Source organism: Vipera ursinii, assembly GCF_947247035.1.
Source record: "Vipera ursinii genome assembly, chromosome: 2".
NCBI classification, from domain to species: Eukaryota; Metazoa; Chordata; class Lepidosauria; order Squamata; family Viperidae; genus Vipera; species Vipera ursinii.
In genome coordinates, this window is record NC_139513.1 from 152,074,159 (window position 1) to 152,093,107 (window position 18,949).

Genomic DNA, 18,949 nt, shown 5'->3' on the forward strand with positions numbered 1-18,949 from the left:
AGTGGCCAAAACCAGATGCCTTTGCTATGGGGCTCACAGGCTTTCACCGCAGGCAGCCCTTGACTTACAACCATTTCATTTAATGACCGTTTGAAGACACGATGATACTGAAAAAAGTGATTTATGGCCGTTTTCCACACTTACCACTGTGATAGCATCCCTGTGATCATGAGATCAAAATTTGGACGTTGGGCAACTGGCTTGTGTTTATGACTGTTGCAGTGTCTCAGGGTCATGTGATCCTCTTTGGCAACTTTGCAACCAGCAAAGTCAACGGGGAAGCCAGATTCACTACACAACTGGATTGCTAACTTAACAACTGCAGTGCTTCACATAACAACCATGGCGAGAAAGGTCATAAAATGGGAACAAAACTCACTTAACAACAGTCTTGCTTAGCAATGGAACTCCAGAGCTCACTATTGTAGTCATAATTTGAGGACTGCCTCTACTGTTTTAACGATTTAAAAACTTATTTATTTGAACAATCTGGCCTGGTTTGATGGGTTTAGGGTTGGATCTAATTTTAACATAGTTTTAATCATTGTATTATATTGGGCATGATTATTTCTTTTAACTTTTTAATTTTTGTATTTATATTCTGATATTTATTGCCCTGTATACCGCCCTGAGTCCTTTGGGAGAAGGGCGGTATAAAAATTTAATAATAATAATAATAAAATAAATACTGTCATCAGAATGATGAAAACAGCATTGTGGTATCATGTTGTAAGCCAGGGGCCTTCAAACTTGGCCCTTTTATGACTTGTGGACTTCAACTCCCAGAATTCCTCAGCCAGGCATGCTGGCTGAGGAATGCTGGGAGTTGAAGTCCACAAGTCATAAAAGGGCCAAGTTTGAAGACCCCTGTTGTGTAAACTTCCCATTCTGGGCTTCAAATGTTGCAATATACATCAAACAGAGGCGGGCCTGGGGTTGCAATGCCACACTGTGGCTTCTTTCAGTCTAGCCCCCTTGTTCCCGTTTCCCCCCCCTCCTTCCAATTCTGCTGTGCCTCTGGGAAGCCCATAAACAGGTAAGGCTGCAATTTTACAATCATACTAATCTTTCCTACTAGAGCATGACATGTCAAACTCGCAACATCACGTGATGTCGTGCGACGTACTGGAACATTTTCTCCATTGCCGGCAATGGGGTGGGCGCAGTTTCCTGATGACGCATCCGGCCCGCGCGCCAGCAGTTTGACACCCCTGCACTAGAGGCACATTGACTTATCAGAATTAAGATAGAGCCATCATGACTAGTAGCCACTAACAGGATTACCACCCATGAGTGAAAATGCTTTTTAAAACCATCCAAACTGGGTCAGGGAAGCACAATCTCTACTTTAGCTATGCACTGTGTGAATCATTTTGAATCAAAAAAGTAATAAAATAAAGATACGTATAACATCAATAAAAAGTATGGAAACTATCATTTTGATTCTTTTGAGATGTTGTCTCAAGTCGAGGAGTACCTCTCCTTTTAACAGACTGGATCTTTAATCCTTTCAAATAATGTTCTAGAACTTGATTTCTTTTCATTTTTTTCTTTGTGCCCAGAAAATCTTTCAAAACTTTAATAATTTTTTTTGTAAATCAAATATAGGAAAGTTATTCAGGTCACTCTTCTGGTTTGTTACTTGTGTATCCCTTTTAATAATTAAGACATCAGCTGGTTTCATTAGTATTTCCAGTGTATCCATATCATTCTTGTAGTCTGTCATTTTTAAATCCACTTTCAAATGATCTTGGTCTTGTCAGGTAAAACTGGTGTTTTTTTTCCATAGCAACTTTTAAACAGTCTGTCCATAATGGCAGACACTCTTAAAATTAACTTCTGGGTCCATTGTTCAAAATATTCTTCAGTATGTCCATGTTAAAGGATTTTGCTCCATTCTGTATTAGTGAGTCAAATTTGTTTCTCTCCATTAATTGCAATCTTTAGTTCCTTCTCATTCCCTTTAGTGTCAACCTTTAAAGTCTCATCCTTTTTTTTAAGAACTCAGAACAACCACATTTTCCCACGGGAAGAATTCTTATAATTAATTTCAAAAACTTATTTCAAATTCATCTGGACCCTTAGTCCCTTTGTAATTTCCAGATTCAATGTTCTAATCAAAATAAAAATTTTAAGCCCTTAAACTTAAAACATCTTTCGCTAAGGAGTGAAGGCAGCTCAAACGAGGCTATAAAACTGATAAGATCAAAAGGTTCCTAATAATTTACAGGCAGCAATTTCTGAACATGATTAAGAAATGAGGCCTGGCAAACTTTATGCCCACACAGGCTACGTTATAGGTAGTCCTCAACGTATGACAACTGAACCCAAAATTAATGCTGCTAAATGAGACAGGTGTTGTCAGATTCCCAAATCCTTATAGTTTTCCCTGCAAATGTGCTCTCGTTTTGGGGCCTGCCATTCTGCTGGGGAGGAGGAGGGATATTTGCTTGCGCTTGGGATAAATTTCGCTTTTTACTTTCTCTCTCCCACCTCTATCCGCTTGAGAAAGGAATGTGTCTCCCTTATCAGGGAGATGGTTGCAGAGAAACCAACGCTGGAGAAGACTTTGAGATGCACGCCAACTGTGCCAGTTGCCCACACATTGTGCCACCTGTGGATTGGCTGGATTTCAAATTGCTGGTTTAAGTGTACCGTTTTAGCGGGATTCTCCCCAGATCTCGCCTTGACTTCCCTACTGTCACCAACCCCTAATAAAAGTTTCCTTTTGAGACAATGCCTGTTTCAAGAGTTCTGCTTCCTTGGGCGGTTAGCTGAGGTGGGCCCTTACAGGTGTTTAAACTGAGTTTTGTGCCATTTTATGACTTTTCCTGCCACAGTTGTTAAGTGAATCACGGCAGTGGTTAAGTTAGTGACATGGTCGTTAAGTGAATTCAGCTTCCCCATTGACTTTGCTTGTCGGAAGGTCTCGAAAGGGGATCACGTGACCCTGGAACATGGTAACCGTCATAAATGTGAGTCAGTTTGCCAAGCAGATGAATTTTGACCATGTGACCCTGAGGATGATGCAACAGTCATTAAGTGTGAAAAACGATCATCAGTCACTTTTTCCAGTGCTGCTGTAACTTCAAACAAATGGTTGTAAGTCAAGGACTACCTGTACTTTTGTGCGCTTGACTGAAATTGCTGTTCGATTCACAGGCTGTAATGAAATGTGTGAGTGATCTGGAGGAAAGAGGAGAAGAGATGCTGCCCAGGAAACAACCCGACAAGAGAAGCAGGACCCCTGAAAGGATTAACGGTCAGAACAAGCAAATTAGGGAGGATCTGCCTTATCAGATCAGACAGTTTAAAAGCGGGGATGGGAAGTTTACCTTGAGATGATTCTGTTAATTTTGCCTGACAGTAAGGTAGAATTAGTTCATCTAGTCTTGTTTCCTGTCTGGTTTACTCTGAGGGATGACACAAGCTGACCACAAAAAAATTCAGTTCCGATAGTCTACTCTAGACTACTGTGTAGAGTCACTTCCCAGAGTGCAAATGGGCGATTTCACGATCTCTCCTTTTTCCAGAAAGTCTTTGTTGGACAGAATTCACTGGCTACTTATCTCTGCCACCATGCCACCTCTGCTCCTTCAGGAACGTCTAACTCACCATGAATCCCTACTGGAAGTCTACAGGTGATGCAATTTTTTCTAACTATTTTCATGAGAAATAAATATATTTTGGAATCTCTAAACCCCTTAATCAATACACTCAATTTACTATCTTAGCCATATTGGGGATATTTTGTGTATTCTACTGATTATAAACTCTATTTAATAATACCACTGTGTGAACAAATAATGTAGAAGTTGTTTCTATGTAGACCTATATCAATAAAACTCAGTGCTAATTTACATGACATTATTTCTCTTTTCACAAGCACTGATTGTCTCCTCCTCCTCAATTCCTTTACTTCTATGACTAAGTATCAACTGCCTCTTTCCTCATACCCTTGCTAATTTTCTGCCTCAATTTTCTTACAAGGAAGTCTCAAGTTAACTCTTTGTATACATTTTCTCAATGCAGTAATCTATTGTTTGATCACATTTTCCCACTTTGTGTTATACTTTCTTCCAGAAAATTATGACTGCACAATCATTTTCAACAGAGTTTGAATTCCAACAGCTTAGAAGGGAAAGCAAAGGAACTAAAAAGGGAATTAAAAGCAAGGAAATATTTCTACTTTAGCTATCTGAATTTACAACTAAATTTGCTAAGACTTTAGAAGTATCTATATTTTATCTGCAACTAGAAACTTGAAGAACTGATGGGTAAGAGGAGATCTATTTAAAAATATTTTGAGATTCAGACAAATATATGTTCTATTAGAATTTCGTAATTCACAAACTTCTCACAACACAAAAAAATAAAAGGCAGAATAACTAAAGCTCTGGCAGACAAGAACAGCCAAACATGTTTATATTACAAAGATTGCATGTGAGTACACATGAATGAGTTTAGGCTGTAAAATATTTTGAATAAGAAATGACAAAAGAGTGATTGAAAGAATGTTATAGCCAAGTTAATATAGTAGGCAAAACTGGAATTATAATTCTCTCTCTCTCTCTCTCTCTCTCACACACACACACACACTCTTGTGTGTGTATGTAATATTGTATAGTGTGTATCTATGGTGCATGGCTATATGATAATCTCCAAGTGTTTAATCAAATATATGCTGATCACACACAACACATCTAAAAAATATCATGTCAAAATCCAAAATGCATATTTAAAATCCATTTCAATAAATTTAATGTAAAATGTGATGTGCCAGTTTTATAATTGGGTCACCTTGAACAGAAAGAGTAAAATTTTATAATTTACTACATTAGCCATCTGTCTGGCAAAACAGCAATACATTTTGCTTGCAAAGCCAATTAATGCTGTGCTATGTATGTATCAGTAAGGTGAAGGTAAAGGTTCCCCCGCACATGCGTGCTAGTCGTTTCCAACTCTAAGGGCCGGTGCTCATCTCCGTTTCAAAGCCGAAGGGCCAGCGCTTGTCCAAGGACGTCTCTGTGGTCATATGGCCGGCATGACTAGACGCCAAAGGCGCACAGAACGCTGTTACCTTCCCACCGTAGTGGTCCCTATTTTTCTACATGCTTTTGAACTGCTAGGTTGGCAGAAGCTGGGACGAGTAACAGGCGCTCACTCTGTTACGCAGCACTCGGGATTCGACCCGCCAAACTGCTGACCTTCTGATCGACAAGCTCAGCATCCTAACCCACTGAGCCACCGCATCCCTTCATGTATGTATCATATTAGTGGAAATAATAAACAGATTCAAAATGGCAAATATATTTCAATAATTCTAGCAGTACATGTTTCTTTATTGGAACTTTATAATATTGCCTAATAATTTGAACATACAGAAGCAATAGTTCTTCCAAAAATGGTTCAGTAAAATGTTACTTTTCTTAGTGTTCTATAAAGTGGTTTAAATATTACCACTTGGGCTCTTCAAATCCAAATACCTTAATAATCTTAGACATCCACTTCTTTAACTTTCTCTGACAATCTGAATGTCACAGACAAAACCTGCCTCAGCCTCGAGTAAGTCTTAAGAATGTAGAGTAGTTTATAATCTGATTGACAGTATTTCTGGCCATAATGTTACTTCAAGATACAGTTTAAAAAATGTTCACTAGCATGGATTGGGAGCTACTGATAACCTGACTGCAGAGCCATAACAATTATCTTGCAGAATACTGCTGGGTGGTTTAACAACTGGCAGATAAAGCATTTCTCTCCCAGTTCCAGATACTTTACTTATGAGAAACTTGAGTTAATGAGAATCAGTTACATTGGAAGAAGTCTTTTTTTTCCTTTTAATGATCCTGTAATCTCTTACATCAGGGTAGAGTCAAACGGAGCTGTTTACTGGCCAAATCCCCTTCCTGACACCTACATGGAGTTTGCAGCAGATATTTTCTTTGTACCCAGAGAGAGAACTATCTGTCACTACCTAGGATCGAACTCACAGCCTGATTGTGAGGCGAAATCAGCAGAATGTCTCTATTTTGTCTTAAATATTCTGTTGCTGGAAAGCTTTTCACTAATTTTTCTCCTTTTTCATATTCCAAAAGGATGTTAACTTTGCAAATGCAAACCTAAAACAGAAATCTACACCTACTTTTCTAGAAGCAAGTCCCTTTAACTCAATGGAATATCCATTTATAAAGACATATAGGGCTTATGCTATACGTAATTTCCACAAATAAATCTATAAGGCTGTCTTTCATAGAACTTACAGCTAAGGCATACATTGTAGGAAGACTATTTCCAAATTCTTTTACCCAACGATAAACAAAAAAGTAGGTATCTTTCATAAATGTTAACTGTAACCAATGAACATAGTAAAGACATAGTAAACTGAGCTGTCCATAGCTTATTTTTATTATAATGTAAGTTAGCTTGGGGAATCTCATGAGCCAGGAAGCAATACAGAATGGGTAGAAAGTAAAATGAAGGGAGTTTTATACGGTCCTAGTGCCACACTTAACATTTGTCTAAAATAAATCCAAGGGCCCCAACAGATGGCACAAGGATGCAAACTGACTGAGAATTTTTGTTTGGGGAAAAGATCAGCGAAAGATTGTGCAGATAGGCCTCATTTTTCAAATAATGTGAAGACCATCACTGTAGAGTTTGCAGTAGTCCTTTTCATGTGGCTTTCTGCCTCAAAATGGTAAAAAAGTACGCCACCATTTTCAGCAGTAATTGTCAGATGAGGTTCTGGAAATCACACAAAAAGAACCTGGGGCTCTGTATGTGACCCTCTAAACCAAGGATAACATGCCATTCTAGAAATGCTGGAAAGAACAGTAGACATTCAGTTATAAAAGGGAGATATTTGAGCCACTATTTCTGAAAAGCAACCAAGTTGCTTAAAAGACATGCAAATTAAATGACAGATTTACCATAGAGTGCTTCCCTTTCCTTGCCTGGTGTCATGGTTAGGGCTTTCTCTCCAGAACTGGGCTCTTTAGAACCAGTCACAGTAGCTGCAAAAGAGAGTAAAAGACATTAGATCTGTATTTTTGAGGTAAAGCTGCACGTGCCATGCTACAGACCCAGAGTTCTGCCTAACACTTTTCTCTTCAGGCTGCAGCAGGGAAAGACAGATATGGTGGAGATCCTGCTCTATTTTTATGGTGTAGGCCAGGGCTTGACTCATTCACATGACTCATGTGGAACTAAGGATTATTTCTTGCCCAACCATGAGAAGTACTTCACAAAAATAGTATCAGAGACAAAAGCGCAGTTTCTTGAAGGTTGATTTATAGAATTTATTGCGATTATACAGACACATAAACCCAAAAGCTAGGTAGATATCTGGCTGCCAGCAAAATATTTCTTTAGAAACTGAAACATCTGGTTCCAAGTACAACTTTTTTCTCTAGTAGAAGTTTATTTCTGTAAATGCAAAAACAAAAAAAAGGACAACCTAAGGGAAAAAGGGGGAGGGAACCACACACACAGGGAAATGGATAATGGGTTTTCACAGTTAATGAATAATTCCTTGAAGCTTTGCCTACATTTTATGTTCCTATTCTAGAAAAAGAATGCAGTCAGACACTTCTATAATGTAAACTATGACTATAATTTCTGGCAGCTGCCTATGTTGTATAAAAATGTAGTGGTTTAAGAAATGTCGAAGCTACCCTGGAACTGAAAAATATGGACTTTCTTTTATTTACTTTTAAAGCTTTAATGATACAAAAGCATTTATTTTATAACCGTTACCCCACTAGATTACTTAGTATATTACAAAGCAATTCTGTACATGTTTTCTCAAAAGATTATGCTCTCCCTACCCCCAACAAAAGTATTACTCCTTTAGTCTGTCAGACTACAGTATATCCAATGATCCACAAAGAGCAACAGCCATCTGTTTTTCTGGTTTTAATTTTTTGTTTGCCACCCAGCCTCAGTAGTCAAATAGCTGCCCATATATATTGTTCGAATATAACATAACGTAACAATCCCACACTACTCAAGTACATCTATCTCAATTTTTGCCCTCTGAAAAAGAAAAATCTGAGGATGAAAATCATACACATTTTATAACATATTTTATTATAATAAATACAAGTGTTATTGGAACATAATGCCATGAAGCCAGATAAAGTTACATTGCTATAATAATTCTGTGTGCAGTATCCAGAACAGACTTCTTCCAGCAAAAAGGCTATAAGCGTCTGCATAGATTTAATACACCAAAAAGGGGGCAAAATTCCAAAACTTGTTCAGAAATCCAATCAAATTACTGAGAACGACTCATGTGTTAAATTTTAAATTTATGTACAAAGAATTAAAGGAGACTAGTATAGCTATTTTGAGCTATTTAGCTCAAAATAGCTATACTAGTCTCTCTTTAATTCTTTGTTGGTAAATTTAAAATTTAACACACACATAGTTTGTCGCAGAAGCGCCTGCCTGTGAAGGCTCCTAGATTGGGCCTGAAAAGTGAAAGCGGAAACAGTATGCTCTGTCCCATATTTGGGGTAGACCAGGTTGCCCTGATAAACCAGTCTCACCAGAAAAATACTTGAGAAATACTCATGTCATTGTAAAATAAAAAAAGAAAAAATGAAAAAAGATAGGCCCAAGTATCAGAGATTTGTCTAACTTGGTGCACAGGTATTCTTTAATACAATCAATTTAGATAATAAAAGTCTTCATATTTGTACTACATAATGTCACTGTATAAAACAATTATTTTCAAAACAGTTTTCCCACTGGATCCCTCAGGAAGGATGATTCCAAGGCCAAATTTTTCTTAACCTTTTTAGCTTGACAAAATGAACTTTAAACTCTTTTCAAATTATCTGTTTGCTCTTCATTAATCTTTCCCCAGAACAAACTCATTCTTCCTAATAACATCCATACCTCAGGCCTGCCACTATCCTGATGAATATGGCATGGGTCAAGAGGAGATTAACAAGCAGATGTGTTTAGCTTTATGCATTAGGATTAAAGGGGATAGGAGTTGGAAGGGATCTTGGATGTCTTTTAGTCCAGCCTGAGCAGGGGGTTGGACTAGAAGACCTCCAAGGTCCCTTTCAACTCTGTCATTCTATCCCAGGGGTGTCAAACTCAATTTCATTGAGGACCGCATCAGCATTGCGGTTGCCCTCAGGGGGCCGGGTGGGCGTGGCCTACTGGGTGGGCGTGGCCAGCTCTACATCATTCACATCAAGGGTGCCTATGGGGGCCTGGGCAGGAGTGGGACAGATCTGAAGGTCTCTGGCAGAAGGAGGGTCTCTGGGCCAGGGCCAAGGCAGTGGGGGCCATTCCCTCACTGTTTCCAGGATGGCTTCGCGGGCCGCATGAAACCACTTCACAGGCCGCATCCGGCCCCTGGGCCTTGTGTTTGACATGTCTGTTCTATCCTATTCTAACCCTACCCCACTGCCGCTCAGGCAGGAAACCATACTATACCATTTCAGACAAATGGCTGTCCAGTCTCTTCTTAAAAACTTCCAGTGTTGGAGCATTCACAACTTCTGGAGGCAGGTTGTTCCACTGCTTAACTGTTCTAACTGTCAGGAAATTTCTCCTTAGTTCTAGGTTGCTTCTCTCTTTGGTTAGTTTCCATCCATTGCTTCTTGTCCTGCCTTTGGGCGCTTTGGAGAATAGCTTGACTCCCTCTTCTTTGTGGAAGCCCCTGAGATATTGCAACACTGCTATCATGTCACCCCGAGTCCTTTTCATTAAACTAGACATACCCAATTCCAGCAACTGTTCTTTCCAGTCCCCTAATTATCTTTGTTGCTCTTCTCTGCACTCTTTCTAGAGTCTCAACATCTTTTTTACATTGTGGTGACCAAAATTGGAAGCAGTATTCCAAGTGTGGCCTTACCAAGGCATTATAAAGGATCTCAGACTAAACCTTGTCAAGGCAGCATGTGACTTTCAGTTAACATTTCTTGATTTTATTATCATGGTTCAAAACCTTTAACTCAGTTTGCAATATTTTATTTTTTATTTATTTTTATTTTAATTCCATTTATATCCCGCCCTTCTCCGAAGACTCAGGGCGGCTTACAAGCTTAGCAGTAGCCTTCATTCTATGTATATGCCTGCTTATTAGGGCTTTCATACACCCTCCAAGCGGCATTATTACAAAGTCAGCTTATTGCCCCCAACAATCTGGGTCCTCATTTTACCTACTTCGGAAGGATGGAAGGCTGAGTCAACCTTGAGCCTGGTGGGATGCGAACCTGCACTAATTGCAGGCAGCTGGTGTTACTTAAGGAGGCATTAGCCCACTGCTCCACCAAGGCTCTAGAGTGAATAGTGGACTAATGCTTATGATCTGCACCACTTTTGATACTCTTCAACTTTTGTTCAAGGTCCATCCAGACCAGTGGTTAACAAGACTTACACTACTATGGGGCAGATTCAAGCAATGGCTTAGGAAGGTCTAAAATATTAGCAAAATATTTACTAATTTGACCTGAGGAGCAACACAGTCATTATTTAACATATTTTTATTATCACCTTATGGAAAAATAAAGTGTCACCATAACATGCTTAGTTTAGGGATGCAGTTTGAAATAGGGAAACTCAAGTCACTATTCCCAGTTCCCTTTCTAGGAATCAAATTAAATGTGGAGAATGTATAAAAGGATAAAAAAAATTTAAAAAGGGGATTTTGTGATAGGGATAAGAGAAAGGATGTAATATAAAATTCATGGCATTATTGGAGGAGCAAAATCAGTGTAATAGCATAAATATTTTGTTGAACCATGGAAACTGTCCAGAGCAGTGATAGATTGAGGTGGCCTAGAAATTCAATCATTAAATAAATTTAGTCTCATTAAAACAATGTTTCTCAACTTTGCAAACTTTTTAAGATATGTCAACTTCTGCTGGGGAATTCTGGAACGCTGTTACCTTCCCACCGTAGTGGTCCCTATTTTTCTACTTGCATTTTTTTTTTACGTGCTTTCAAACTGCTAGGTTGGCAGAAGCTGGCGCTCACTCTGCTACGCGGCACTCGGGATTCGACCCACCAAACTGCCGACCTTCTGATCGACAAGCTCAGCGTCCTAACCCACTGAGCCACCGCGTCCCTACAGGTATCCTTTTATAAGTTTGACCAATCAGAAAGGTACACAACACCCAAGCAGTAACAATAGCATAGATATGTACAATGATACTATATGAATTTTCTTCTTATAAAAACTGGAATTTTTATTTTCAACTTTCCTGAAAACCCTACAATGTTGTCTTTTTATTTCCCTCTGAAGTTGAGAATTTTATTGAGTAATCAATCCCAAGATCTCTTTTCTGAGCTCCCACTGCCAATGAAATACAAGGAAAGAGCTCAAAAGGTGTTCCTTGCCTAGCATCATATGAGCGAGCGGCACACTGTTAGACGTGCCATTTTACACCTCTTGCTGGCACAAATTTTAGCTGCCCTGAAAAACCCTCTATAAAGTTGAGTGTAATTAAAGGAGTGGAAAGTTATAGGCCATAAAGCTGTCTAAAGATTACTGCTGTTTTGTTACTCTTTGTTTTTTGGTTCTGGCAGCAAAGGGTGTGAAGTGGCATACCCAGGATTGTTCTTGTACGTATACAAAGGTTATACATGCACAAGAAGCACCATCTTGCAAAGGGTTGTTGTTTTTTTGTTTTTTTGCTATTTCAACTGAGTACCTATCTACCCTAGTTGACCGATTTGCAGTAATTGTCCATTCCTGTGACTCAAAATGAATTGAAGATGCTTGGGCACAGAAGCCAATGATCTGTGGAAAGCATAAAAAGCCCATGTGCTATCACAAAACTATAGCTCTTGTTTTCCAAAAATCCATTTTCCATACTGACTAACACAGAAAAGGAAGGAACGGCACACCTGCTTATAGAACAAAAAGCAAAGACAAGCAAGAAATCAGACAACTAGCCCTGATATTTGTGTGTGTGTGTGTGTGTGTGTGTGTATGGGTGTTTTTTTTAAATAGGAACAAAAGCAATTACATTTTACCTGAATTGTCTTCTCAAAAAATCTCAGAATCATGAATGGGCTGACATGAGACCCCAATTCTTTATATATGCCTTTGTTTAACCATTCATACCAATCTAGCACAGGAGGTTAGAGGTGATTAGAAATTGAATAAGGATAAGTCAGCTTTGGTTCTGATCTCTGCCTCTCCCAAGTCAAAAATTCTCAACTCAACTTCTCAAGTCCAGTGCTGAGCTATAAGGGTTACAGCTGTAAGATACAATGTGATCTATCCAAATGTAACTCCCGTTAAATTCAATCAGCTTGTTTAACTTAAGTGGCTTAAACTTTTTAAAAGTTTCTAATAAAGGTAGAAACTTTAGATCGCAGTCACTAGAATGGTTATAATGGAACTTGTTACTGAACTCAGCAAACGTGACACCCTCTTTTTTAAAATATAGGTCAAAACTTTACATAACAGACCGTTCCAAAGAATGAATGTCTACTAGAACAAGCCTATAATACGAAACACACATCTGCTGAACATAAAAAGCATAAATGCTGAACAGTCAACTCAAGGCAAAAATGTTCATTGTAGCAGTAAAATGCAAACTCCATGACTGTCAACCTTTGCAAACTTGATTATCCTCATCAAGTATCAACTCTGAATACCTTCTGAATCTAGCACAAATACAATATTATGCTCACAAAGAAATGTATTGTTTTGAGATAAGTAAGTATGATCAGCTATATGTACATTCTCTCCTGTTCTAATTATATACCAAACAAAGTCTTTATTTAGTGGCTATATTGTTTAGCAAACATTTGCAGTGATGAAAAAGTGACTTTACAACCATTCCTTGCACATATGAGCTTCATAGGTCTGTAAAGCAGAAGTAGTAAGATTATAAGCACACTAATGGATTCAATTAGCAACCACTTCACTTAATGACCAAGTTTTTAGTCCCAACTGTGTTTGCTAAATGAGCATTAGCTTTACTCAATCTACCGTACTCTGCAGCATGTAAAATAAACTGAAAATAATTTAAAAGTCTGCCTAAATGGGATCCTAAGACAGCACAAATTAAAACTGTCATATTTTCCATTCCCTAATCTATACGCATGTATGTAATGGGTGGAATTTTATGTCTAGTTTATAGAGACCAATATTGTCAATAGTACCTATAAAGAAACACAATTACTTTCTAACAAGGGAAAATAGATGGGGGAAAATCCTTTAAAATTAAAACATAACCTTTGCTGAATAGCTTGTAATTTCCTAAAAGATGCTACTGGTTCAAAAATGCTTTCTCAGCTAGTCAAAAATTAAATTTTGCTCTCCGCCTCACCCATTTACATGTTAAAGTGTGATTTCTTCTGGGGAAAGAAAACCAGATCTCACGTTTATAGGCTACAATAAATTTTGCAAACATACTAAAAAGATAGACAGTCAAATCCACTTGTGAGCTGACCCAGCAAACACTAATTTGGTATAATTCACTCCTCAGCTAAACCAGCCTCACGACATGCCACAATGTACAAACTGTTCTTATATAAAAGCAGTTGAGGTCTCTATACAAGCCCTCTTTACATTTGAAATAAAGCTGAAATTACTTAACAAGCCAACTTTCCTGATACTGTAGAGAAAGACAAATAATTATAGTTTAACAGATCTGGAAGGCTATGCTAAAGGTTTGCATAGAGTATAAATGGATGGTGAGACAGTGATCCTCCAAATGCAGATATTCCCAGCATCCTGGCCCTGAAATGGTCAATGATAAGCCATGATGGCAAGTGCTATAACTAATATTGAAAGAGTTTGTTTATAATGCCACTTAAAAAAACATTGGAAGTGGAACACTATAACATTTTCAATTTTTCCAGATGGAAAGGTAATTATAACTCTAGGTGGTTTATAAGGCTTAAAACAAACAGTATCAAAGTAAGAAAACAAAATGAACCTGGAAACAGGTGTTTTGTAATCAGTGTTTCCTAGTGCCAATAGTATCAGGACAGGTGCACTGTTGTGCAGTAGAAACAGTAAGACTTTCTTCTTATTTAGAATCCCCTTGTGCTGTAGTAATTCCAAATATTGATAGTGATTTTGCTGGTTTCTCAATATCATAAAAGGTTCAGCTTCATCTTTGGAAGAAAAATGCAAGGGTAGAATATACATTTATACCAAACTGTATAACTGAATCATTCAAAGCTTGCCTTATTAATAAATGAAAAAAACGAGACGGCTCCATGATGCCACAGCCAACCAATCATTTACATCCAGTTGGCTTGAACTGCTACATGAAGGGGATGAAATACCCATCCTTGTGCAATCCATACGCCTTGGGATGTATTTCCCAAGAAAGACAAAGTCCATACCGGCTAGTTATTTGGAGTACCACAGTCCCAAATATACATAGAGGGCACCAGATTGGGAAAAGCTCAGTGTTGAGCTGAGTCTTTAAGAAAAAAAGTAAACGTTCTGAGCAAAACACGCCAAGGGTCCTTCTGTGGGAAGTATTGGGACATATAGCATTACTGATTGCTGGTATGTCTGTAACGTATAAAGTATTAAGTGCAATCTATCGATCCCTAAACAGGCTGGGGTTGCTAGAATTAAATCTGCCTGCTCTCTGGTGAAATTATCTGGTCACAAAGACCCTGGCAGAGTTGACACACTGTGCAAACCGTTTGTTTGGTTTGGGCTTAGTATGCTTATGGAATTAAAGAGCTGGAAAGGGCCAGAGGCTGTTGAGTCTGACCTTTTACCCAGGGCAAAACATCCCAAACCAAAAGTATCTGCTCCACTGCTTCACCCAAATGATGAATTAATACCTGCCACCATTTTATTTATTTACAATTGGTTCTGGATTGCAAATAAAAGAACATCGTCTGATGAAAAAACACTGGTTAGAGGACTACCAGAAAATACTGATTAGAATACTATTTTTGAGCCCCTCATATACCCACTTAATAATCATGCCCTTCATCTCACTCTTAACTATCTTGCTAATTAGTACATCAAGGAATGTTTTGTCACAAGTTTGGGGTCAAGGTATATTGTACTGACAACTTTCCCCCAATTTAATAAGAATGCTATCCAATCAAAAATTGCCTTTGTGAGGTAGGTTTTATTAATTGAATAAATTTATAAAGCTGACCAAATCACATATGGTGACTCCAAATGGCTGACAACTTTAAAACCCCTAAATGAAAACGACTAATATTTAATAGCAGTGTTTCACTATCTCAAGGGGTGCCACAAATAAGAGGGAGTCAAGCTATTCTCCAAAGCCCCTGAAGGCCAGACAAGAAGCAATGGATGGAAACTAATCAAGGAGAGAAACAACCTTCCTAACAGTGAAGACAATCAACCAGTGGAACAGCTTGCCCTCAGAAATCTTGGGTGCCCCATCACTGGAGGTTTTTAAGAGGAGACTGGACAGTCGCTTGTCTGAGACGGTATACGGTAGGTTCTCCTGCTTGAGCAGGGGGGCTGGACTAGAAGACCTCCAAGATCCCTTCCAGCTCTATTCTATTCTAAATTAGAACAATTAATCAGTAGAACAACTTGCTTCCAGAAGTTGTGGGTGTTCCAACACTGGACGTTTTTAAGAGGAGACTGGACAAGCATTTGTCTGAAATGGTATAGGGCAGGGGTAGGCAACCTTAGCTCTTTTATGACTCATGGACTTCAACTCCCAGAATTCCTGAGTCAGCCATGCTGAGGGGAAAGGGAGAGGTTTCCAAGCTGAGCCATGCTGGCTCAGGAAATTCTTGGAGTTGAAGTCCATGAGTCATAAAAGAGCCAAGGTTGCCTACCCCTGGGAAGGCATTGGACTAGAAGACCTCCAAGATCCCTTCCAACTCTGTTATTCTGTTCTATTCTGGAAACCCCCTGCCCAGTGACAAACAGGTTTGGCGAGTGCTTGGCCTAAAGGGCATGAAGTGAGGTTTATACTGGAACTGGGATTTGAAATTTGATCTTCTTACCTCTAGTCTAATAATCCAACTTCTGCACCATGCTTAGTCTTCAACACATTCCCACAGTAATCCTATGATAACAAACAGCCTATGTGAATTTTCACATTGCAATTCTTGGCAATGACTAAACTTGGTGCATCCAACTTTTGTTGTTAACATGTCAGTCTATTTGCAATGTCAAGTCTTCAGGGCTATTCTGGGAGTTATAAATGTTGTCTTATTGAAAAGAGGCAATTGAGAAATGAAACTCCTTCTCACAGGAGAGGGTTTTTGATCAGGATTTGGTGTGTGGGTGTGGGTGTGTGGTGGTCTGGGTTCCTATGTTTCATCTTACCCTGTAAAATTATTGCTCAGACATAGGAGGAGGAGAACTAATTACATTTTAACTCTGCCTGTTAGAACTTCCCCAAACTATAACTCCCTCAGAGTACCTGGCTAGCAGAACCGTACAAAAATATACCTATCGCAAAACCACTCTGCAAAGTGAAAAATTAACACATATACATTCTCTTTCGGATTATTTCCCCGCTGCAGAAAAAGTCTACCTTTGCAGGAAAAACATGTCCTAAATAGCTGAGAACAATGCACTGGATCTTTTTAAAAAAAACAAAACCAAAAAACTTCCCTTGCATTCTATATGCAACAGGGGCTATTACCAAATACTTCTAGGAGACTTGCAAGCAGGGCTCAAACGATATGAACACTGTCTGCTTGTTCCAGCACTTGATATTCAAAAGGAAATTGCCCCTCAACACGAAAAAACTAGAACTATAAATACTTGTATTTATAGTTTTTTTTTGTTCTTAATTTAGAGTTATGTGTAGTTTGTGTTCTGTTCTTTTTTTGATTCGTGTCGTCTGATGTAGCACCTTAGTCCTGGGGAAAAGGTTGTTTGTTTCACTGTGTACTGTACTGTATATTGTTGAAATGACAATAAAGTCTACTACTACTACTACTACTACTACTACTCCTTACGTACTAGAGCCTTATAAACAAGACTTGTCAGTTTGATTCTTAAAAGAGACAGACAGATTCGGGGTCCAATCGAACTTCATTTACCCTGGAATAAACTGCATCACAATACTGCCTTGTATCCAGATGTGTAAAATTTGGAACGGGTTAGGGTTAGATTAGTACGTCATCTACAAACATCCTAAAAGTTTTTCCCAGATTGCTCCATGTCTTCCAAGCTGGCTACAAATCTTGGGATGGATTTCTTTGCAAATGCTGGATGCATTCGAATATCGGTTAAGAGCATGGAATGGAACCACTGGAGCAATAAGCCCCATACTAAAGGGGTTAATTTACACGTCATATTCAACAGCAGTAGAAACATTCTCTCCGGTCATAGTGCCCCGCGGTTTTATTTGATTTGAGAAAAGCTTCTTCCCTCTCTTCCTCCACAGAAATCCCTTTGTTAACCTTATACAGGTCCTGCCTGCCAGCCTCCAGGCCGATCAGCCATTTTCCCTTTTCTTAACTGGGTGGCCTTGCAAAAAGAGTCAGACAAATAAGTCTTCACCTTCTCTTCAAACAGATCAGTTCCAGGCAAAGTCTAGACATCGCCCCCCCTTTTCATGCTCTCTTTTGGAGATAATTACATTAGCTATTGGGAATCTATAGACAGGGGAGGAGCAGCTTTCCCCCCCCCCCCGACTACTTTTTAAGGACATACAAAAATCATGCGTCAGTTGACCCCGATCATCTCCAAGAACAGAGAATAGTTCTGTTAAAAATAAAAGCTCAGAGGGCGCCAAGGATCCCTCATTTCAATCCTGCGCTGCAAATATTCTCCTTTATGGGTACAGATAATAGTCCCTAAAGGAACTCCAAAAGCGCTTCGCTGCTTTAGCTGGGGGAAAAAATAACACGCAGGGCAGAACTTCTCTCTGCCCTCGAAAATAATTCCGCCTCCTTTAAAGAATTTCAAGCCACTTCTGAAATGGGATACTGAGCCACGGATAACGATGCGGTCGTGCTAACTATTGTGTATACCAGCGTTTCCCAACCTTGGGAACTTGAAGATGCGTGGACTTCAACTCCCAGAATTCCCCAGCCAGCATAGCTGGCTGGGGAATTCTGGGAGTTGAAGTCCACGCATCTTCAAGTTCCTAAAGGTTGGGAAACGCTGGTGTATACAGCCAGAGTGTAAACCAGTCCCCACACAGCAGGTTGTGGCTTTTTGAAACTCACCCGCTTTACAGTCGGGATGTTTTAACCCTATTAACCACCCACCCGCGTCTTTTTGCGCTCTCGCTCCGTCCCCTGCACCAAGCCTCTCCCGATTCTTTGGTCAGCATGACACTTGCAAGTATCAACGCAAGTTGCGCGTTCCTAAAAGACAGCCCCGTCCTTCCCATCCTGCCGGCAATACTGACCCAGCCACCTTTCTCTTCTGCCAAACAGCCACCTATTCATTCATTCGTGGAAATGCAACCACCCGCCGCCGCCGCCACCTCCTCACCTCGATGAGAGACGCCCCGCCAGCAGCCACGCTCTCCCCATTCCCGACTCTGCCGGGACGGTAACTCGGCCCTCCCTCCTAAGAGCTCTACGAGTCCGAGGAGACAGAAGGGCGCCACGAAGGCGACACAGCGCCTCCTGGCGCCGCTCCGCCACGGTGACTGCCGCGGAGTTCAAGGAGCGCCGGAGCCTTCTGCAACTTGGCGCCCTCCCAACGTTTTGGATTCCAACTCTCTATTTGAAAAAAAATAAATACATCTGGAAATCCAGTTTGGTGTAGTGATTAAGGCAAGAGACTTGTGACTTAGGCACAGAGTCAGCCTGGTGAAACGTGGCCCAGTCCTTCTCTCTCAGCCCTTGTCAAGAAGGCTGCAGAGACTGATCCAGGTAGTCACCAGAAGCGAACACTGACTCAACAGCACAAACGAACATGTTACAGGTAGTCCTCAACCTACGGCCACAACTGAGTCTAATATTTCTGCTGCTAAGTGAGACATTTGTTAAGTGAATTTTACCCCATTTTACAATCTTTCTTGTCACAGC

General features: G+C 39.7%; 1 protein-coding gene across 4 annotated transcripts in view; it reads right to left on the bottom strand.

Moving 5' to 3' along the window:
* The window catches only part of SLC11A2 (solute carrier family 11 member 2), a 63,575-nt gene extending 45,104 nt beyond the window's left edge, over positions 1-18,471 (bottom strand). The window contains exons 1-3 of one of the 4 annotated variants that reach the window (XM_083353051.1): positions 15,953-15,990; positions 13,924-14,104; positions 6,933-7,016 (exon numbers count right to left, since the gene is read on the bottom strand). In XM_083353051.1, the coding sequence (XP_083209177.1) occupies positions 6,933-6,966 (34 nt within the window). In that variant the 5' untranslated portion in view covers positions 6,967-7,016; positions 13,924-14,104; positions 15,953-15,990. Of the gene's footprint in view, positions 1-6,932; positions 7,017-13,923; positions 14,105-15,952; positions 15,991-18,321 lie in introns of those variants that run through there. The other 3 variants (XM_083353050.1, XM_083353048.1, XM_083353049.1) reach the window with 3 other exon arrangements.
* Between the last annotated feature and the right edge of the window lie 478 nt (positions 18,472-18,949).